At 49.3% G+C, this 23,845-nt stretch overlaps 1 protein-coding gene across 1 annotated transcript in view; it reads right to left on the bottom strand.

The window, feature by feature from the left end:
* Nucleotides 1-12,195, bottom strand: part of ABCG1 (ATP binding cassette subfamily G member 1) — a gene marked incomplete at its 3' end in the record, with an annotated part of 55,795 nt that extends 43,600 nt beyond the window's left edge. The window contains exons 1-2 of the mRNA XM_082625672.1: nucleotides 12,001-12,195; nucleotides 5,214-5,457 (exon numbers count right to left, since the gene is read on the bottom strand). Of these exons, the coding sequence (XP_082481798.1) occupies nucleotides 5,214-5,457; nucleotides 12,001-12,042 (286 nt within the window). The 5' untranslated portion in view covers nucleotides 12,043-12,195. The remainder of the gene's footprint in view (nucleotides 1-5,213; nucleotides 5,458-12,000) is intronic.
* Nucleotides 12,196-23,845: the final 11,650 nt, after the last annotated feature.

Genomic DNA, 23,845 nt, shown 5'->3' with positions numbered 1-23,845 from the left:
ACTGAGAGCCTGAGAACTGGCCCGGGAGGGGATGGGAGGAGGTGTCCAGCCATCTGCGTTCGCCAAGGTGACCTGGGGTCATTGGGTTGCCGGTGTAAAGCCCCAGCCTCAAGCAGGGATCCCTGGCAAGCAAGGTTTAGGTTTGCCACACTGCACTATAAGACCAGTCACAGCCTCAAATAAAGACAAAGGCACAGTATCAAAAGCCATTTCTTTTGCACCCCAAAGAAAGCCCACCTTAGCATGAGAGTTTCCAAGAAGTACAAAAGTAATTCATTCATGCTAGGGGAACAGAAACCCGCCTTTGCACTTGAGCAGCACCCCCCTCTGGAGCCCCCTCTCTGCTCTGGGATTTCCAGAGTCCCCCTTTATCTGGCCTTCCCTCCCCACCCCTGTCCCAGTCGGTTGGATCAAGTCACCCAGCGCTGCGTTGGAATCCAGTCTTACTTTAATGGAATCGCTGAAAGGAATTTTAATGGCACATTCTACTCATTTTAGCCAGCCTGTCAGAGCAGGCCTTGTGAAATTGCCATGGAAATTAAGAGAAAGCAAACTTCAAATTGAGAAGGGTGTTCAAATGCATTTTTATAGCTCAGAAGCAAACCAATACAGATAACCTGATGTGGGGCTGCCCAGAATATTTAACTCCATCCTGGCATTTGACAAGGATGAGGCTGGAGGGTCCGGTTTCAAAGTAGGAGGTGCTGTCCCATTCCATCGGAGTGTTACTGTGTTGAGGCCCCAGCCAGGCTGGGGAAGAGTAAAGAAAACTCTCCAAACCCTCAGATATGATTACTTTTGTTCTCAACCCACAGGGTCATCTTGGGAGGTGTTATTTCATTTCTAAGAATCATGTCACCTGTTTGTGCAAAGCATGACATACATGCCAGCCTCACCTCCCTGGGGGAGGAGACAGGACAGCCAAGCCTCTCCATGGGATTAGGAGACCTCTTTATGGGTCCTTGTGAAAGGCAGAGGTGACTGACATCCAAGCAGGCCGATTAAAGGGGAAATGAGTCAGAGGTAACAGTCAAGGCCACCCCCAGTGGTTTTGTAAAATGGGGTGAGGCACATCCGTGCCATCGTGGTCCTGTTGTGTGCCCACCTCAGGGCCGGATGTTTACTAGGTGTCTTGTCAGGTCCTATAGCCTCAAGCCCCCCAGACCTGCCTTCACGTCCCACCTCCCCTGCTCCTGTGACCAGGGATATATCTCTGAACCTCGTGTACTCCACACATTGAAAGGACAGGATTGGCCCCTGAGCCAGCTGGTCCAAAGGGCTGCTTGAATTGTATAAATGGAAATGGCTCCAGTCTCCTTGGGGGACAGACGACCCAGAGTCACCCCTTAACTCCACAGTGTGGACGAGCTCTGAAAGCCACAGAGTGCTGTCTGAGTGTAGAATTTTCTCCGCTCCACCTCAGCATTTCACAACGTGGTTTCTCTTCTTAACAAGGGGTCCTAAATGTTACCAATGCCAATGCAGTGTCTACCGCCCAGGAAGCAAAAGCTGCTTTCAAAAGTAAGTCACACTGGGGTGAGTGAGGACAATCAAACCGGACCGTTCCCCTACGTCCCTCGACACGATAGTCTGTGTAACGGCACCAGAGTCCACATTGCTCCAAATCATCTATCCCATCGACTTAGGCTCTGTGAGTGAATTCCTTGAGGGAAAGTAATGACTGTATCAGAAGCCAGGGACATCATCCTTGGGGTGTACTTTTTTTCTCCTGAGAACAGTTCCTTTCACAATTATATTGTCTACTAGGAATCTATTATACGATCCAGATTTTCCTCTCAAGACATCATTAATCATATGGTGAAAATGGAGCTACAATTGAAAATACAAGTTGTTTTCTTAGACGCTGAAGTCAATGCCTGGCAATTGTCAAGCTCGAGAAGTACAAAGAATCAGTGCCTGACGTTGCCTTCTTAAAAATACTGCTGTGGAGTCACTTATGACCTTTCTACTAAGGATTATGAAGCTCTCTTTCTCCATCCTTTTTCTTTAAAATAATTGTGTAGGAGTTTTTAATATTATTTAATATTTATTTAATATTATTCTAATCCCAGTGCCAGGCTTTGCTACAGCATTCTGGGTTGAGTTTGTGTTGTAGCACCATGTTCTGGGAGAAAACAGCTTTCCTAGAGTTTACTGGAGTGGTCCAGTGTCTTCGTGATGAAAAGAAGCCCGGACTAGGAATCCGAGGGCTGGATGGCGGACCTTGCTGGCTCCGACCTTGAGCGAATCACTCCAGCCCTCAGGCTCCTTTGTCCTTCACCACACACTTCACTGTGGTCATGACAATGAGCTCAGCACATAAAGTTGAATTAAAAAAAAAACACAAAAAACTATTGACTGGATACAGACAGAAAAACAGAATATGGTCAGAGAAGTAAGAGCAAAAGCTCCTGCCCCAAAGTTTGGTCACACTTGGCATCACGCTGGGCATCACACAGAGGTGACGCGAAATATAAAACTGCCACCAAGAGAAAAGGGAAATGTTTGCCAGCTCGGCAAGCATTTGTGGGCACCAAGCCTGGAGAAGGAGCACTGCTTCCCTATGGCCATGGGGACCCTGGCACCCTGAGGCCCTGCACCAGGCGCTGCCCGGGTGCCCAAGCTGGACCACAGAGTTGGAAACCACCACCCAGCCCCTGGCCTACCCCCCAGCTCAGGCTCGGGGCAAGCCCTTCACACGTGGCTTCCTTTCTATTCAGTGAGAAGGTGGACAAGTATCCCACACCCTCAAGGTATGCGGGAGTGATAAACCATCTAAATTCTGAACAGTGAGGGTACCCACAGGGCTACATGGGAGAAGGGGCCCAGAGAGAGGGAAGTGGGCACAGGCACTGGGGCGGAGACAGAGGCCGAGAGGAAGCCAGACAGAGAAGTCAGGCCTCGCTGGTTGAGAAACCAAAAACCTGGATGCACCAGGCTCATGGTGCCCGACTTCCTCTCCAGCCCTAGCCATCTCTGACTCACGGGCAGGTCCCTGGGGCCCACTTTCTACTCCTCCCTGCTTAAGCCCACACAGGTTACTGCAGGGCAAGTGTTTATCTGGCAGCCATCTGGGCGGGGCTTCCTAGGAGGCCACCCGCCATGGACAGTAGTGGCCCCTCCCTCATTAATTAAGAGGCCGTCACCGTTGACAATCAGTGTGACCAGTTCTAACATGTAGAGAACACAGGGTGGGCAAGCCGCACACCTGACCAGGAAATGATAGTCTTCACCTGCCAGCCCCAGGTGAACACCTGCTGGGTTGGATTTCAAACCAAGATTCTGCCATGGTTTTCAAATATGTGCATTTCTGCATTTCAAGCCTTCACCTGAGAGGATACCCATCCAAGCGTTTTCAGCATCATGACCACGTTTCTAAGGCCACTTGTAACACGTGGACAGAAACCTGCCCACGTGGCCCACAGGTCTGCCGCAGTTTGTCTATAGAGACACATCAGGTCAAAACCTCACAACACCCTCCTGGTCGCTCAGTGCCTTTTTTCGGTAAAATCTTTGTTCAAGTGGAGAAGGAAAAGGCTGGAATCTTCTGGTGAAATTTCAAGAGGCTCAAACAAATGGGCCCAATCCTGAGCCTCTCACAGAATTTGTTAACAAAACAGGCTGGCACACTCTGAAAATGTTGAGTCTCAGATAACAATGCTATAGTATCAGCCGCTGACAAGGTTTGGGGTCTGTTCCCATTTGTGCAAACAGACACAAAATCATCCCACAACCAGCTTGGCTCGAAGGTCCCAGGGACCAGCCAATCAAGGTTCTAAAATCATGGCTCCAAGGAATTCCAGGGTGCCCACGCCAACCGTCTCAACTGCTTCACGTCAAGAGAGTAGGAAGCAACATGAAGGCAATAGGGGGAGAAAGATGAAAAGTAAACAAGTGAGTCTTGGTGGGTCTTCTTCAAAAAGGAAGAAGGATTGAATCTAGATTTAAGTTGAGAGCTCTAAACAACCCCAATATTCCAGGATATTCCGGGGGTACCTGAGTCACTTTGTTCCAAATTCCTCATAGATTTTCAAGTTGTTTGAAATGATTCATTAGAAACTGAGGACCACTGTTTCTGGGTGATGTGTAACACGTCCTCTCCCAGTCACCCCCCCTCAAAGATGGGCAGATGGAGGGTGCACGGGGCCGCGGGGGATGAGGAGTGAGTTCCTGGGGAGGAAGTCGGTCAGGCTCGAGAAAGAAATACCAACCCAGGGAGGCATTAACTCCACACACTCTGAAAATCTAGAGCTGGCAAAGGAGCATCCACGTTGCTAAGAAAACTCAGAATACCATCAGTCGTCAATTCCCATTAACAGGCAACAGGCCGGTGGCAAACTCCTGTGTGTGTGGCTCTCCCGAGACCTCCGAGTTCCACCTGCTCCATCATCTCTTCTGTTTTTATGGAGAGCCCACCAACGCCCCAACCATGAGACAGTCCTTTCAAGATCTGTAAACGTACATGACTGGTTTCCAGAGAGGTTACTAGAGGTCACTGGTTACTTTTCAACACTTCAAGCTTGGGAGGAAACACCTGGCTTCCACTTTGCTCTGAAACATTAAAAAAAGAGTCCTATCTCGAAAGACTAACATTAACATCATCCAGTAAAGAGGACCCGCCGAGTGCAGACAGGAAACCAGCACACATGGACCCTGGTCAAACTCTGTGATCATATCAGAGTTTAAGAACCAGTGTGTGACTCACAGACGTAGAAAACAATCTTATGGTTACCAAAGGGGAAGGGGGGGTGGATAAATTAGAAGTTTGGAATTAACAGATACACACTACTATATATAAAATGGATAAACAACAAGGAGCTACTGTATAGCGCAGGGAACTATATTCAATATCTTGTAATAACCTATCATGGAAAAGAATCTGGAAAAGTGCATATATATATATACGTATATATATATGTATAACTGAATCACTTTTCTATACACCTGAAACTAACACAGCATTGTAAATCAACTACACTCAGTCAAAAAAAACACAACAAACGCTGTGAATCTTGAGTCATCTAATCTGATCTGTTCATATCCTAAGTGAGGAAAAATCGGGCATAAAGCAATTACATACATTGGCCACGGCAGAGCCAGAGTCTGGAAAGAGAATCAGCCTCCCAGCTTCCAGACCCAGATCTTCCCAAACGACCTGTTCCTTCCTCCGAGGTGCCTGCGCCTCTGGATGCACACAGCAGCCCCCGGCCTACCTTTCTTCCTCCACCAGGGGCCTTCTGGGACCGAATAGGAAAGGTCCTTGAATTCGATGTTCACGGCCGCCCTCCGCGGCAGGGAGGAGAGGCGCTGGGCCTCTGTGACACTGTTGTCCTCCTTCTTCAGGAGTCCGTTCAGCAGCTCCATCTCCATGACCTCGCGGTTGCTAGAGACCACCTCATCCACAGAGACGCACACTGACTTGGGCTCTGTCATTGCTGCAGAGTAACTGCTGCCATTCTAGAAAGACGGGGAGGAAGCACCGAGAGCAGGTATAAGTTACACCACGGGAAGGACCACAGGGACTCACCGTTAGGCTCAGGGCCATTGATCAGCCAGCGTCATCGATCGGTGCTTCTCACCCTCCGTGGTGCCCTCAGCAACACAGGAAGGATGCTCACCTGGAGGAATGCCTCCTCCCCAGCCCTCACTTATTCTTCTACTAAAAACATGCTAAAGATAAGCTATGATCTACCATCTTATTTAGGAATCATAACATCTAATCACAAAACTGATAAATACATCTCAAAGGATGAAACACCAGCCACCCTAAAAATGATCTCCCTACAGTCCACTCACTAAAAAATCCCATAAAAATACACGAGGCTGCTCAGAAATGCACAACTGAAAAAGCTTTACAATGAGCTCTTTTAGTCCCTTCCTGGCATAACCTCATAAACATTTCTCAAGGGCAATGATACCACTTGACCTGACGGGGTTTGTGGGAGATGGTCTTTGTGTTTAACTTGTAAATTTTACAAATGCCTACAGCTCTCCTCTCTCACCATATCTTCATAATAGCACTGAAGTGTTGGAAAGGTTGATTTGTTTTTCTCTGGGATACAGACAAGGAAACTGAGGCACAGACTATTTTAAGGAACTTGCTCTGAGCTCTACGATCAAGTGAGGGGCAGAAGTGATCCCAGGATGAGTCATCTTAGAAAACGGGTGCCTCTTCCACTGCATCACCTGGATACCTAATACATAGCTACATTAGCTTTTCAAGCTTCCATTGGGAGTCCATTGAACCGTTACAGATAAGCCAAGAACCAAAGGTATTTAAGCAAAGAAAGGAATATCCTTTCTAATGGCTTGGCTACGCTGGACAAGTCAATACGCTTTAGGCACCTCCAAAACACAGAAGAACCCTGGGGTGGATGAATAATGTGCTGTGCTTTTTCTAGCTGCCTCTTGAATCAAGACAGAACATTCCACAGTGCCAAAAGTGTGGGCCACTGGAGACACTCCTCCATACTGTTGAAGGCAGTCAGCCTGATCTGGAGAGCCCGTGGACAACCACCTTTGATAATTCAGGCCCTTCTGATGGCCGTAGGACTGGGGAGACACTGCCATACTGCTATTTGTTCTAAATAACATCAAACTGTTATTTTTCCACAGGTTGTGAGATTTCTTTAAAGTTGATGGCTTTTTGATCATTATTGTTTCTAACAAAAGGCTAAAACAAAACCAGAGAGTGGATCATCCATAAACATCCTTATAAACTCCAGCAACTCTAGTGACCGAAACAAGCCCTCCCCCACATTAGAGTGGCCTCCTGAGGGTACGTGACTGCATCCTTGAAGAGGATTTCCATTATTATTATTCCACATTATTTCCATCGTGGAAATCTTGGACGATTTGGAGGTTTTGAATCTTTAAAACACAAATAGGGGGATGGGGAGATGTGGGCACAGGGGTTTCCAGTTCTTGTGCTGTTTGAAAATGCTGCTTTGCTGCTTAAGAAAAAGACACACAACACACACACCTCCCAGGCATCTCCTACCTCTGGAAAGCTTAACCGCATCAGAACTTAGCTCCCTGACTGTAATGTTCTGTGGCTAAAAATTAAAGTGCGGAGTAAAGCTCCGACAAAATTCATCTTGGTTTGCCGCTGGCACCGAGCATGAGAAATGCTTCAAACACAAGCAGGAGTAGGTTCCTGCATCCTCCACATAATTGGGGAGGTTTGTGTTAGCCTGACAACGGGCCTCCTCAGAGCCTGGGCTGAGAACGAGCCTCTCCCGCTGCCTGCCGGGAGGGCGCTGCAGGGCGTGGCCTCTGCATCCGAGCTTGTCTGGTGCCTTCTGCGTCGGGGCCCCTTGAAGGAACAACAGCTCAGCACGCTCCTGGCTTTGACCCGCGGGTAAGAACGTGCACCTGCAGCCCCAGCACCTAGAGCAGCGCCAAATGCCACCCCTGGGCCCGCCTGTCTTGCTCCTGGGATCGCGAGCTGCTGTCCCAGGGCTACAACCCCGTTTGACTCCACACGGGCCCTGGCAGCACCAAATCCTGGCTTTGCTGGGGGGGGCGGGTAGTGGACAGAGTAATGGGTGAGACAGTTAGCTCCAGGCCTGGTCCCCGAAGTCCATCCTCACCCCCACCTGGAAAGGTGAGACGTCTACTTCCAGACCCACGTCCTGCTGGGGCACTGGCTCTAACGCCGGGACAGCCAATTGCTCTGTGTTCAGCTGGGGGCGGGAGCTTCCAGAAGCCCCTCCCCAGGGCGTGGCCCCCTCCACCTCCAACCACCTTGGACCATCCACAACCTCCCCCAGCACCCACCACTCGCGTCAACCCCGGAGGAAGCCCAGGGACAGGTCGGGTCTTCCCTTTTTAATGAAACCTACACGAATACAGGGACGAACAGCCATGACTCCACCCACCTGCCAGCTGGAGCAGATGCCAGACCTGGATTATGATGAGCGTCTGACTTGCCCGTCTAGACTCCAGGCCTATCTGTCCTCTCACTCACTCTCTCCCTCACAGCCCAGATAAAGCCCTGGGGATCAGCAGTCAGCCAGACAGACATGGCCTGTGGCCTCAGCAAGCTCAAGTCCAAGACTGGGCCGCAAACAATTTCAATACCCAGGGGCAAGAGCTAGAACAAGACGATGCAGGGACCCACGAGGGTCACGCAAGGCAGTGGGGGTCCTGGGTGGGGATACACGGTGTTTCTGAGGAAATAAACTGTGAGGTGAGCTTAGCAAGGTGGGGTGGGGAAGGGGTGCTCGTCCACGACCGACGTTCCCTGCGAGGGAACAGCACGTGCAAAGGCTCGGCAGCAAGACAGCGGAACATCTGGAGATCTGAAAATCAGGGGCTGCAGCTCTGATTTGGGAACGGGGGAGGGGCTTTTGGAACAAGGTGGGACTAGCGAGGCACACGGGGTCTGCACGGTGCAGGGCTTGCAAAGCTTGTTAAGGACTGTGCACTTTATCCCGAGGTCTCTGCAGGCCGCGGAGGCATCTCAAGGCGGAAGTAGCAGACCAACGGGCCGGTGAGAACCGTCTCCTGCAGCAGAGCCTGCAGTGGGGAGGATGAGTGGCCTTCACCAGCAGGGGGCAGTGGGGAGGGAGACAAATGGACGGGCCAGTGGGACAAAGCTGGGGGAGTAAACTGATTTGGGAGCGAGAGGGTGAAGCCAGAGGCTCGTACTTACTATTTACAGTTTTGCATTAATACCTCCCGCGTAGTAGGTAAGCAATTATGAACAGTAGTGACTATTCATTCAGCAATGCACGATTACAGTGCGCTCATTAAACTCCAGACTGCACAGATGACTCCTCCTCTGTCTCCACAGCTCTCCGGGGGCAGGGGCCGGGTGGGGTATGACCCTCTGCCGCTCCATTTCACGAGGATACCACCTTACCTGCCTGAGACCCCACCGTTAAGAAGTAGCCAAGCTGGGGTCCAGCTCTGTGCGGCTTCCCTGCCTGCACGGGTCCTCCCGAACAGTCCCCAGCAGCGCCGGGACGTTGCTTGGCTTTCTGTAGGCAAGCTGTAGTGGACCCTGGGTCATCCCAGCCCCCGTCCCTTGCAGGGAAATCCACAAGAGAATGGGGGACCACACAACCCTACCCCCAAAGCAACTGACGCCAAAGCGGTGCATGCCATCACCCACCTTTCCGCCATGGGTGTCCAATTAATAAAATCCTAAAATCCTGTCTGATGGGTGGCAGTGGCTGTCACTCCAAAATAGACCAGCTCTCTGGAAACACATCCTCCGATGAGAGCCGCCGGCGATGTAGGTTACAGCTAGCTTGTCCTGAGCCTCCTGAGTTCATTAAAGATGAAACAAATACATCCTCCCTCCCCATTCTTTCCCTTTCTTTGTTTGCTTCCCTATCTTGCTGAAGCATTGTCTTTGACCTCCCCTTCCACACACAATTTGTGCTGCGTAATAAGTGGTAAATACTAGTGAGTCCATTCACAGGTGTGGAACGCAGAGGAGACCCTATTTGGACTGTTCCTGACTGCTGTTGGTAAGGATATTTTTGGGGGCACTGATTTCAGTTTGAATGCTAATATATTGAGATGCTTGTTTAGCTGGGGAGGGTCTCTAATGGTCAGAGAGCCCCTGAGCCATTGTGAGGCTGCTTCACTCTCTTTACCCAGGGAAGTCCAGTTGGAGATAGAAACTTTCCCCACAGCATCTTGGGGAAGGGAGGAAAGCCAAGAGGAACTCGCAGGCTCCAGGCATGCACTCTCACTTCTCTCACTGCTGCCAGCTATGGTGCCCACCTAGACCAGCAGACCCTGCAGTTGAAGGGCAGATCCCTCCCTGGGACCCTGGGCACATAAGAGGAAAACGTACTGCTCCAGAATCCTCAAGGCCACCGCCTAAGGGAAAAGAACCCAAACATCACGCCCTTAACTAAGCAAAGGGTAGGTGTCACTGGCATGGTCACTCAGAATGCCAACCTCATTGTCTCCAAAATCTGGCTTCCAACAGCCCCAAATACCAGTCCCATTGGGAGCCCTTGCCTGCCCTGCCCAGCTCAGGGACTCTGAAACACCATGTGGGTGCTTCTTCCATCCTCCAAGGCACCTTCTCCAGACTCACACCTGGCAGCCAGCCCCGGGCTGGACCGCAGAGCAAAGTTTAGGATCCTGGGTATCTCCCAAGGGCTCTGTTTATGACTTGGGTAGAATTTTTAAAATTAAAAACAAAAAAGCACAAGGTTTTCAGGGAGAATGGTTTTCACACAAAACTACATTCTCTGAAAAAATGAGCTCAGCCCTTAACACCTCCACATGAACGAAACACCTGAGTTCTGGGGCTGTCTCAAACCATAACGTAACATCCAAAATATCTTGACATAAAAACACCTGTCCCTTAAAACATTCTGAGTCATTATTGTCCCACATGTATGAGCTACTTTTGCAGCTTTGAAAGGGATTCAAGAGTTAGTTATCCAGTATCTCCAAGACCTGAAACTTTCTTTACCCACAGCTAACAAGAGTAACTTCCTTCATTTTCCATTGCCACCATCACTTAGGAATCCCAAAGAAATGAACACGGGTAAAATGAAGAATGGCCAAGTGTTACCCAAACATGCAACCAGATAAAAGCAAATGTCATGAGGAGGGGACTGCCTCTTTCATTTTTCGATCCCTCTTATATGTAAGAAGCTAAGTCATAAAGGCAGAACATGCCTAGAGATGGGACCCGGCCTGTGGGTCCCCCTACCCATGGCTTTTTCCTGCTCTACCAACCTCCTTAATGTGTCCGAGGCCCCATTCTATCGGTTTACACAAAATCATTATATAATGAGCTGCCGAGGCTCGGTATGTTCTACAGTAACCTGTTTGGAATCATAGGATGCAGTTGTCAGAGCAGAGCATGCGCAGAAACCCGGCTACTTTTTTTTTTTTTTTCTTGAGCTCAAGGCAAGAGGTAACTGTCGGTCAAATCCTGCTGAGCTCTGCTGACTTCAAATACAGGATGCTAAAAATGAAATAAAGGCGAGGGGTGGAGGTGAAAACCCGATGTGCACGGTGGGGTTACAGCTCAAGGGAAGTGACTAGCAGGATAGTAAATACATAGGCAAAGGATAGAAGGCGGATGGATAGGGAGGGCGAGAGGGCTTGGAATACGGAATGCTTTCTATTTGTACTTTAGATGACCTGAAATCGGTCCAGAGGTACCTAACTGCACTGTCGGCGTGCTAGGCATAGAAATGAAGGGCCCTAGGATGGGTGAGACGATGGCTAGTTTGTTTGTTTTTTTCCTAATGTGACTTTATGGAGATATTTTAAAGCGGCAAGAGGAGACTCTTGACCACTCAGAGGAATAGCACTTACTGTAATAGTGTCTAGCAAAGAATGCGCCTGCAGCCGGTGGTCCCCCTGCGGAGCTGGCACCCTTGGGAAAAGTGAGATGCGTGCCTCTGTCCCCACCCTATTCTCTCTACAGGGTGCAGAAATGTGGCCAGAGGTACCCAGGCTCGCCCCTCATCTGCCTCCCCATGACTCCGCCGCCCCCTTCTGAGCAGGTCCGGGAGAGGCTGTCCCCGAGGGCGAAGGGACAGCACGGGCTCCGGCTCTCCACCGCCTCTCTCTTTTGTTCCCCCAGACAGTGCCGGTGCTCCGGAGAGTAGCGCGAGAGGCGCCCGCTCCCCAGGCTCTGGCCGCACGCGCCGGCAGAGGGATGGGGCCCCCTTTCCCTCTGGCCCAGGCTGCCGCCCCGCCCCAGTACACTCCGGGGCCCCAGGCCCCAGGTCCGTCACCCGGAGGCAGACGAGGTCAAGGCCATCAGTACACGTGTGGGGCTCCTGGCCTCCTTCCTCCCTGCCTGTCCTGGCCCCTCCGCCTTCCCCGCATCCTCGGCTGCAAGGGGCATCCCGAGGAGCCAGGTAGCCAGGGCGGGGGGCGATGGGAGTCGGGCGCCTCTCCCGGGGCTCCGGGGACAGGTGTCAGGGTGAGGGTGCTGGTCTTTGTGGGTTTTTTTATTCTCCTAGAGAACAGAACCAAGCCCCGGGGCCGAAGGATGCGCTCACTCACCATGGCGGTACCGACCGAGAAAGCGGCCGTCAGACAGGCCATGCCCCGGGGGCGGCGGCGGCGGGGACGAGGCTGCGGGTGGCGGGGACGGGCGGCGGGCAAGAGGCTGTGCTCGCCCTAGGCTCGGCGGCTGCGCCGGTCGCGGACTCTGGCTCCGGCTCGGGCCGCAGCTGGGGCCCCGGCCCCGCCCACGACCCTCCCGCGCCGGCCCCGCCCACGACCCGCGATTGGCCGGCGTGCAGGGGCGGGGCGGAGCCGGCAGGTGCGCGTGCTCTTGTTTTGCTCCTGTGCGGCGCGGCTGCCCCAGTTCTAGGCAGTCCCGCTCCTCTCGCTGCTCACGCCGCAGGCCTGGCAGGTGCAGAGGGTCTGCCCTGGCCCCGGAGGCGCCGAGCTCGGAAACTCGCTGGGCCTGGGCCAGCGACCCCGGGCCCCCTGCGGTCAGGCAGCTGGGGTCCCCCTCCAGGACTGCCACCTCGAAGCCTGCAGTGCTGGGCCAGAGCGGGCCAGGGGAGGCGTCTGGCGGGGGAGGGGCACTTTTTCCTTGTTGGGCATCTCTCTGCCACGTAGGAGCGTGAGAACTAAAGGAGAGATGGCCGCTCCAACGCCCCCTTCCCCGCCACTGCAGCTCCATATCTGGGGTGGTACCCCCATACTGAGGCGGCACACTCACTCATTAGTGCAGCCCTGCTGTGTGCCAGACGCAGCGCCAAGTGCCGGGTAACAAAGGGGTGACTAGGTGAAGATGCCCAGGACTCTGCCCTCCCCTGGCTCCCACCCCCCGACCCCAACAAACAAAGAAAAGCCTTTTTTTTTTTTTTCAGATACGGTGTTCCCAGTACGTGGCCCAGCACCTGGCCCAGAGCTGTGTTCATGTAACTTCATAAGGAGTGACACTTCAGACACCCTGCCTTTTGGCCCCAGATGGGAGCATCAGATGGCCTGGCCTCTGCTAAAGCCCTTATTATATATAAGTGGGACCATTTCCCAGTAACCATGGTGATAAGACATTCCTTACTCCCAGTCTCAGAGGCTAATGCTTTTATTCAGTGGTTTGCATGTGGGGACCACAGGTAGGAATGCATCTCTTCTCCCATCCAGCACACCTGGATCGCCCCTCCCCACTACCCCTCAGATGAACTAAGCCCCTGTCCTTCTCCTCACCTAGAAAGAGAGCATGGCTTTTCATGCCAGGCAGGAGCGCTTCACACCACAGCCTGATGGCCATAGGCAAATTCTCCCCTCAAATCAAAGGAGGACTAGGCGGTATAATGTATGATTTCAAGGGGGAGAGGGCCCTGCTTTTGTCTGCATAGTTCACTTGAAGAGTCCACGCATTACCTCTATTCTATCGTTAGGAAATCTGACTGCTGCATTTCCAGGTGCCACCCTCTACATGCTGGGCCCACGGGGCTGTGTGGTGCCTTAAACGTGCTGAACAGGGAGGCCAACAAACTCTGAATGTTCTAGAAAGAGGATTCAAACCCACAAACCTCCCTGGGAGAGTTTAGGCCAAAAGGCAGAGACAGAGGTGCCTCATCTCTGGGACCCAGGATTGGTGGCCGGCACTGAAGCCCACCACTTGCTCCAGGGGCAGATGGGACATAAAGCAGGGGAGAAAGACACAGAACGCGGCTGGAGAGAGATTCTCTATGAGAACCCGGCTGGTCACTGCCCAGCTGTGTGGCTGGGGCAAGTGACAGCATGGTCCTGTTGCACTGGCATCTATTCTCTGCCCAATATCCATTCTCCATGCTGCTAGGAATGTGTTCAGAATTTCCTTCTGGAACTCCCCTTGCCCCCAGTTCTACACCATGCGATCTGGTCAGTGGTTGGTCAGGAACCAGAAGTGTAAGGCGATGCTCGCCGGGCTCCTGGGAATGGCCAGGGGGACAATACGTAGAGCCTAGGAGGAAGCCAGAGAGGGCAGACAGTGATAAAGTGGGTCCTTATTCCCGTGGCTTGAGCTGCTGGCTTTCCACTTACAGGCATGGAAAGGGTCCCACTTATACATCTATACATTGGGGTAATAATCATCTCAGCCACATGGGAGATAGCGCCTGTCAAGTGCTCTCCACGGTGCATGGCACATAGCTAGCACTCCAGTTCTAACCCTTACTAATGTATCCCCCTGGAGCCAAATCTGAGAATAAGCAAATGGTAAAGTAGGTCGGATCTGTGACATTGCTATTGGGATTTTGGTTGTAAGTGACCAAAACTCCGCTCCAAATGGCTAAAGGGAAGGCTCAGGGTGCACTGGTTTCAGGCCTGCCAGGACCAAGCACCCATTCTGGGTTTTCAGCCCTTGATCTCTAGCTCTCTGCATGGCTCTGCCTTCCATCTGCTGGCTTTCTGCTCCACGAGGCTGTCACCGTCGCCCTCCTGGTAGCTCCAAGCCTGCATCCCATCAGTGTTACCAAACCAAATCCGGGTCCACTCGCCTCCACACAGCAAAGCCAATCTACTGACACTGGGTTGTGGTGAAGGAAAGTGCAGCGTTAATTGCAGGGCATCAAGTGAGGGACGGGGAGACAAGCCTCAGAGCCGCTCCCACCTGGTCTTTGGGTTGGGGGATGTGTTTAAGGGGAAGAACAAAGAAGCTGGGGTGAATCTTTGTCTTGTGACATTTCTGAATCATGGTTTTGGGAGTCAGGATGTCCCAGGTGGTCCCCGGCTCAGGGGTCTGTGAGCTCACCTTGCCCTGGCGAAACGACCCGAGTTTGTATGTTAATGATGAATCTATAATAGCGATTTCAGTACGTTAACGATGGACAACAGCAACCTTAAGCATCGGACTCTGGTGGTTAGTGTTGTTACAGCCCAGGCTTGAGGCCAGATGGGACAGAAAGGGGATGAAGTTTTGGATGAGAGATGAATCCTAAACTTGGTAAAGGAACTTGGTCTTAGGGGACTGGGTTTCATCAGCTGGCAACCAGCCACGATGCCCAGTGAGGGGGAACCAAACACTGACTGGCCTGGCTTGAATCCCAGGGAACCAAACAGGCCAAAGGGAATGTCGGCCCTAATGGAAACATGCAGAAAGATTGGGACATGGGTGCTTCCTCAAGGCCATTTTGGGGAACTCAGAGCCCAGTGTGGGTGCCAGGCAGGCAAACATAAGAGGAGCTCATCACAGGACTGCCCAGTCCAGACCCCAACCCCGACAGGAATTTCGACAGGACATCACAGGCAGGTGGACCAGGCTGGGCTTGAGAATGTCCAGTGGGAAAACACTTTCTGCCTCAAAGGGCAGCCCGTACCAGTTTGAAGGAGTTGTCATTGCAGGGAGCGGTCCCTGTGCCTAATGGGACGCCCTGTCGCCCCGAGGGCTCCGTGTTCCACCGTGCCAGGGACCCCCGCCCCCACACAACAGGACTTGAGCTCTTCAGTCATGGCGCCATATTTCTCTCCAGGCCTTAGCTTCCCTGGACAAATCATGCCTGGTCCCTCCAACATTGTTCTGTAGAAGATGCCACTTCTTCCTGCTCACCTTTCTCTCTGAGTTCCGTTTTCTCAGTGTCCCCTGTGAAACTTGGGGTCCACACCCGAACACCTACTCCAGGTAACTCCTCCACTCTCTAACGAGCCTTTGCTCCCTCAAATTGTTGGTAAGGACCTGCTACCATGCTGCAGAGCCAACTGCCTGATGTCCTGGGAGCAAGCAGGTCAGTGGACGCAATCAGCAGCCGACTCAATTCACTTTCCTTGTAATTGTGTAGTTTCAGTTGCCTGGTTTGCACTTTATCCCCCAAATCCCATGTTAAGGAGTGTCCAATTTATCTATGCCAGACATACAGCCCCCGAGGCTGGGAAATGGAGGGGACACCCTGAGGTCTTCGTCTCTGGTGCAAGGATTCCGCTCTTGGTGACTGGGGAGGGAGTGTGGATACAGGTAAATCAGATGTCCAGGTGGCCTTGCGGCAGGCCTGTGGATTAACCCAGGTGTAGTTCTGCAGGGAGCTGGCCACGGGGGGTGAGCATGGCTTGGCATCTTGGATGGTCCCAGCACTGGAGGTCCAGAACAAAAGGTCTCTGATGCCTCCAGAGGAACCTTTGGGCACATCCCATGGCTTCCCAGCCTCACCACTCTCAGCTGGCTAGGAAGAAATCTAATGAACACCGTCTTCTTCACATCTGGGTGATCTGGCTTTCGATAATTTGACCTTGAGCCTTCTTTGACTACAGGGTGGCCAGCTCTGAATTAACCTAAGTGATTAACCTACGTGGACCCTGCTCGGCCGACTTTCTTCTGTTCGACTGCAGAGCTCCACCAACCTGAGCTTTGTTTTCCTTCCAAAACCTACAATTTCAGCCATGCCTTTCAGCAGACAGAAATACCTGTTTCACTGGAATGTGGCCTCAACGCTGGGAACCCAGGGTGGACGAGATGGGGGAAACCAGGCCTCAGGTGTTATCAGACAGTAACGGGGGAGAGATTGGAAAGCTGACATTCTTATCTAAATTGGGTATGTTTTTAACTTGTTGCATGAGCTCAACGTATTTTGTAAATAGTTAGAGGAACTCTCACTGTGTAGTTTAAGGGAGATCCTGCCAGAGGCAAACTGGTGCCACAGGGGCCTCTTGGTCTACCGCAGTCCAGCCCTTTTGGAGTCAGCCTTTCAGGTGTCCCACCCTAGAGACTTGATATCTGCAGTTGCATCCCCCCAAGCTGCCTCATCCCCAATGCTATGCCCCCTTGTAATCTGGGCATCACATATCACATAATTAATCTACTATTGATTGTGCTTACTGCCCACCATACCCCTTGAGAATGTAAGCTCCACGCCGGAAGGAACGTCCATCCACTGATGGATCTCCAGCCCCAAGAACGGTGCCTGGTAAGGGATTTTGTCCCGGCTCATCAGCTATTTGGTCGATACCTCCCACCCCCATCCCTCTGGGTCCCCCAGCCCGGCTGTTTCCAGTGTGCATGAAGCCCCCAGTGTGGAAAGTGCCTGCCCTGCCATGTTCCACCAGGGGAACTTCTCTGGTACCCCACCATTTCCCAGAGGAAAATAAAAACCCACAGAAGCCTGGTCCCCCTGCCCCGTCCCCAGCTCCTCTCACCACGTCGACCCCTGCACTGCGGCAATATGTGGGTGTATGGGATTTCTTTCCCCAAAGCCTCACCAAACTTGATTCTGGAGGCGTGGTGTAGGGGAGTGTTTGTTTGCTTGCTTGCTTTTTACCACCCAAAGCTCTGACTCTGAAAGTAAATGTTTTCAGTCAAATGAAAGCAAAATCTGGTGCCACCACAGCCAGTAATAAAGAGGGGCTAGTCCCTTCCCCAGGCTGGCAGTGGTGGGAGACAGGGTGGGGACTCCTGGGAGGCGGGTGGGGGTGGGGAGGAACCCTGCCCTATTATATCCCCAGGCTCATGACAACACAACAGGTACCGGAGGCGTCACTGGGGGACACTTGCCTTTGTCTGGGCTGGAGACCTGCCTTCGGGTCATGGCCCCTGCCTTCTCGGCTTCTCTGACACTTCCACTTGTGTTAGCAGAGAATTAGTGGCCATCAGGCCTTTTCTAGCTCTGTTCACAAAGAAGCCATTGCCTCCACTTTTAAAAAGGAAGAGAGAGAGAGAATGAGAAAGACAGAGAGAGGAGGTGGGAGGGAGGGAGGGAGGAACACAGGAAAGAAGGAAGAGGGGTGAGGGAAAGAAAAAAGACCCTTAAGTGGTAAGAACAGGTGTCTTAGCCCTTGACGGGGAAAGGGTAGAAAGGGGAGCAGGGGAGCAGACAGACACAGAGACAGTCCGTCAGGGAGGGTGACAGCCTGAGGTCCAGTCACACACTAAATGGGGACTCTGTAAATTGGCGTATTTTAAAGCAACGTTATTCCCCTCTCTGTGGTTTGCTTGATCCCTAGTTTGCTGGCCCTCCTGACTCCTCCAGCTTCTGTCTCATCACGGGTGGGCGCCAGCCCAGCTCCAGAGAGGGACCCCTCCCTCCCCAGCCTGCCCGGAGGTGGGAACAGAGGCGGGGCGGGGCCATCTGCTGAGAGTGCAGCGCAGAGTGGAAGGAGAGAGAGGGAAGAGCCCAGAGGGCAGGAAGGAAGGTTGAGATGAAGGAGGGAGAGGACAAGGCAAGGAAGCATTTCATAAGCTAGGGTAGCAAGAGGCCAGTTCACCACTGCAAACAGATTATGTCTGCTTCCTTCTGTTAACCAGGAACACAGAGTGGTGGGAAAGATGCAGGAGACAAATGAAGAGGGAATAGCATCTGGCAATGAGATGACCTTCAAAGCTGAAGGTTAGGAGAGAAGTCTCAGAGGCGGACACTGGAAAATTACCAGAGGCCTCCTTCCCCCACAAAAGGTCCCAGCTGGGACATAGCTGGAACTCCCAGGCCACTGGGCACCCACTTGTCCTCTGGGAAGCTGCCCTCCCAGACTCCATGTGCTCAATCCTACAAAGCAACCCCTACCCGGATCCATTCGATGATGCCATCTAATGGTTTGAAAAATGCTGTAACATGCATTACCCTCTGTGATGCTCAGAACACCCCTGCGGGGTCAGAGGGCAGATGTCATCACTGAAACACGTGTGAATTTGATTCCCAAGCCACAGATGCAGGACAGACCATGCCCCTGGGGACACAAAGAGACTTTCCACGCTTCCAAAGACCACAGCTCAAGTCCAGTGTGCTCAGCATCCTGGCCACGGGCAGAAGCCCTCTTGCCTCCACAAGACAACTGAGCTCTCCTGGCATCTGCCCACCCACCTCTCCCCTCTCCAGGCCTGGAAAATGCTTCCTCTACCTCCTGACTCTCCCCTCCAGAGCCCCAGCTCCATCCCATCCCCTCCCCTCCAGGAAGACCTGGCGGTCACTTTGCTGAGCCCTGGCTTTTGAAAGCAAAAGTCCAGTTATGGAGATTATCTTCTGCATGCTTGGAAACTTCTGGGCAGAGCCCTGCAACTCAAAAGTCCCCAGGGTGAGAGAGAATCAATTTAATAAAAAAAAAAAAAAAAAAAAAAGTCTTGGCTACTTTTTAAGGGAAGGAAAGGGAAAATAGCTTGAGCAGGGAAATCAGTGTCAGAGATTATTTTAGCAAATTATTTCCTGCCATAGAAAATAAGGAGTTGGAGTATGAGGTTTGAAACCTGCCCAGGACCATGATGCCCAGGCAAGGACCCAGCTCTCCCGACTCCCGCTGAGCCCCTTTTCCACTTTTTTACAGCTGCCAAATGTTTGTTGAGAATAACCCAAACCTACTTCAAACAGGGAGAGAGCTACAAGAAGTCCAAGTTCAATCTTTTAAACGTCACAGGCAAGCTAGTAGGGAGATGGAGTAGACATGCTTTTCTCTCTTCTTCCCCCCAACACAACTAAAAACTCTGGACATTATGCCAAACAAACACAAAGAGACTCTGAAAGGTGGAGAGGAGAAGGCAGGGTGGTCAGGACCCTGGGACCTAAGGAAGCACACTATGGTGAGGTCCTGGGTTTTCTTTTTGCCACATAGATAGTCTTCAGACTTTCCGCTGAAGAAAGCAATAACCTGGAAGTGCCAATGGACACGAACAACAAAAGCCCGCACAAAAGACTGTCCTCTCTCACCACGGGAATAGAAAAGGAGCAGCCTAGCACTATAGAAAATTTGTAGACAATTACTGCTCTATTCCAGCCAAATACCACGCATCCCCATACCACCCACACCAGCAAAGATGAAGGGGGAGTCTAGATGTCCACCCTCCTCAAGCTGTAATGAGGCACCAAACCTGCCCCATCCCCAGTTAAAATGATGTCGGAGCAGGCCAAACAGGGAGTCTGGACCACAACCCTACTGGTAGGAATGAGGAGCCCCTCCCCTTCTCACAGGGGTGGTGGCTGAGGAGCCCCAGCAGAATCAGGACTCTCAGCACCGTTCAGTGGTAAGAAGAACACAATACCCCAAGCCATGATGCCAGTAGATAGCATGTGGGGAGCAGTAATGAGGTTCACCTCTCCCAGCCAGGGAGGTGTGGGTGGTGACCAGGTGGAGAGCCAGGACTCCAGCCCTTCCCAACAGTAACAAGGAGTCCCTCCCTTGGATATCAAAAAAGGCAGAACAAACAGAAGGCTAAAACAGAAGTCTTAAATAAGATCTAGGGTCTTGTAACATAATACCAAAAATATCTAGGTTTCCATCAAAAATCATTCATCAACTAAAACCCAAGGGAATCACAATATAGATAGCAGAGATTTATAATTGGAGCATGACTCTTTGAATTTTTGCTCATTTTAATTCTAAAATTAACTGCTATATCAATATCAAAAAAACAAAAAACCCAATCCAAAAATGGGCAGAAGACCTAAACAGACATTTCTCCAAAGAAGATATACAGATTGCCAACAAACACATGAAAGGATGCTCAACATCACTAATCATTAGAGAAATGCAAATCTAAACTACAGTGAGGTATCACCTCACACCAGTCAGAATGGCCATCATCAAAAAATCTACAAACCATAAATGCTGGAGGGGGTGTGGAGAAGAGGGAACCCTCTTGCACTGTTGGTGGGAATATAAATTGATACAGCCACTATGGAGAACAGTATGGAGGTTCCTTAAAAACCTAAAAATAGAACTACCATATGACCCAGAAATCCCACTACTGGACATATACCCTGAGAAAACCATAATTCAAAAAGAGTCATATACCACAATGTTCATTGCAGCTCTATTTACAATAGCCAGAACATGGAAGCAACCTAAGTGTCCATCAACAGATGAATGGATAAAGATGTGACACATGTATACAATGGAATATTGCTCAGCCATAAAAAGAAATGAAATTGACTTATTTGTAGTGAGGTGGATGGACCTAGAGTCTGTCACACCAAGTGAAGTAAGTCAGAAAGAGAAAAATAAATACCGTATGCTAACACATATATATGGAATCTAAAAAAAAAAAAAAGGTTCTGAAGAACCTAGGGGCAGGACAGGAATAAATACAGATGTAGAAAATGGACTTGAGGACACGGGGAGGGGGAAGGGTAAGCTGGGACAAAGTGAGAGAGTGGCATGGACATATATACACTACCAAATGTAAAATCGATAGCTAGTGGGAAGCAGCCGCATAGCACAGGGAGATCAGCTCGGTGCTTTGTGACCACCTAGAGGGGTGGGATTTGGAGGATGGGAGGGAGATGCAAGAGGGAGGAGATATGGGGATATATGTATATGTATAGCTGATTCACTTTGTTATAAAGCAGAAACTAACACACCATTGTAAAGCAATTATACTCCAATAAAGATGTTAAAAAAAATTAACTGCTATAAAGAGACCTGTTGGGATAAAGGTCTTTTCAGAAACATTAAAAAAGAGAGAGAGAGAGAGAGAGAGAGAGAGAGAGAGAGTCACAATTTAAATTTTTTAAAAAAGCCAATCAATAGACGCCAACACTAAGATGAAAAAATGTCACAATTACCCAACAAAGATTTAAAAACAGCCATCATAAAAATGCTTTAGTGAGCAAGTGGGAACACACTTGAAACAAATTAAAAAAATAGAAATTCTCAGCAGAGAAATAGAAGATGTAAATTAGAATAAAATGGAAATTTTAGAACTGAAAAATATAATAACCAAAATGAAAAACTTAGTGGACAGGCTCAACAGCAGAATGGAGGGGAGAAAGGAAAGAATCGATGAATTGGAAAGCAGAATAATATAAATTACCCAGTCTGAACAACATAGGGAAAATAGGCTGTACAAAAATTGAGCAGAGTCTGAGGGACCTGTGGGACCATAACAGAAGATCTAACAGAAGATCTGACAGTCCCAGAAGGGGGTTGGGAGGCTGAAAATGTACTCAAAGAAATAATGGCAAAAAACTTCCTAAATTTGGCAGAAGACAGAAACCTACAGATTCAAGAAGTTGGATGAACTCCAAACATGATAACCTAAAGCAATCTCCAACAAGACACACTATAGTCAAACTTCTGAGAACTAAAGACAAAGAAGAAGTCTTGAAGGCAGTGAGAGAGACATGATATCTTACCTGGAGAGGAAAAGCCACTCCAATGACAGCAGATTTCTCATTAAAAATAATAGAGGCCAGAAGGAATTAGCGCAACACTTTTCACTTGTTGAAAGAAAAAAATCTGCCAACTCAGATTCTTATATCCAGGAAAAATATCTAGGAATGAAGGGGAAATCAAGACAGTCTCAGATGAAGGAAAACTAAGAGAATTTGTCACCAGTGGACATACCATAAAAGAAAAGTTAAAGGAAGTTCTTTAAACATAAATAAAATGGTAAAATAAGGAAACTTTGCACTTCAAGGAGGAAGACAGAACACTATAAATGAAAATGAGTAAGTAAGGTGGATTTTCCTTCTGCTATTGAATTTTCCAAATTTTGTTTGCTGGTTAAAGCAAAAATTGTAATACTCTCCGATGTGCTTCTAAATGTGTGTAAATAGTTAAGACAATTATATTATAAACAAAGGAGAGTAAATACATATAAAGGGAGGTAAGATTTCTACACAGCACTCAAATTTATAAAACTATAACACCAGTAGACTGATAAGTCATGTATACGTAATAAAATAACAAGAAACCAGTAAAAGGGCTATACAAAGAGGTACACTCAAAAACACTATAGATAAATCAAAATGGAATTTTTAAAGATGTTCAAGTCCCAAGAAGGAGTTATATAGATAACAATAAACACGAGAGCAGAAAAAAGAAAGCAGGGCATTGAAAAAGAGAGAACACAGGGAAAACAAAAATTTAAATGCATACCTAAACATACAATGTTAGTACTTACATTAAATGTAAATAGACTACACCAATCAAAAAAACAGAATGATTGGCAGAGTGGGTTAAAAACATGTCCCAACTACATACTATCTATAAGAAATTTGCTTCAAATATAATGTTATAAGCAGCTTGAAAGTAAAAAGATGGAAATGGCGTATCGTGCAAATATTAATCAAAAGAAATCAGGGATGGCTATATTAATACCAGATAAAGTAGACTTCAGGCAAAGAAAATTACCAGAGATAGAAAAGGACGTTATATAATTATAAAATGACCAATCCACCATGAAAATATAGCAATTCTAAGTATGCATGAACCAAACAACTATAAAATATGTGAAGCAAAAACTGATAGAACTGAAAAGAGAAATAGATAAACCGACAATTACAGTTGGACATTTCAACACCTCTCTTTCAATAATTGCTAGAACAACTAGACAGAAAATCAGCAAGTATATAGAAGTACTCAACAACACCACTGGACAAGAGGATCCGATAACATTTATAGAACACTCCACCCAACAACAGGAGAATACACATTCTTTTCAAATGTTCCTAGAACATATAGCAAGACAGACTCTATCCTGGGCCATAAGACAAACCTCAACAAACATAAAAGAACTGAAATTATACAGAGTGTGTTCTCTGATCCAAATGAAACTTTTTCAAATCAATAATCTAAAAGTTTCAAATCAATAATCTAAACTCCTACCTCAGGAATGTAGAAAACAAAAGAGCTAAATAAGCCAAAAGAAAATAATAAAGATAAGAGCAGAAATCAATCAAATTACAAATAGAAGAACATTAAAGAAAGTCAATGAAACACAAAGCAGGTTCTTAGAAGTGATCAATATAATTGACAAAACTCTATCAAGACTGACAAAAAAGAGAGAGAGAGAGAGAGAGAGAGGACACAAATTACCAATATTAAAGATGGAACAGGGGATATCATTACATATCCCACAGGCATCCAAAGGGTAATAAGAGAAGAGTACCAATAACTCTACACACATTGTTTTGACAACTTAGATGAAATGAACCAATTCCTCAAAAAACTACAATTCACTGAACATAAAATAGGTTATTTGAATAGCCCTATA

This window comes from Mesoplodon mirus (genome assembly GCF_964341445.2).
Source record: "Mesoplodon mirus genome assembly, chromosome: 6".
Classification (NCBI taxonomy): domain Eukaryota; kingdom Metazoa; phylum Chordata; class Mammalia; order Artiodactyla; family Ziphiidae; genus Mesoplodon; species Mesoplodon mirus.
Note: the sequence above shows the minus strand (reverse complement) of the source record. Positions and strands in the feature narration are given on the sequence as shown.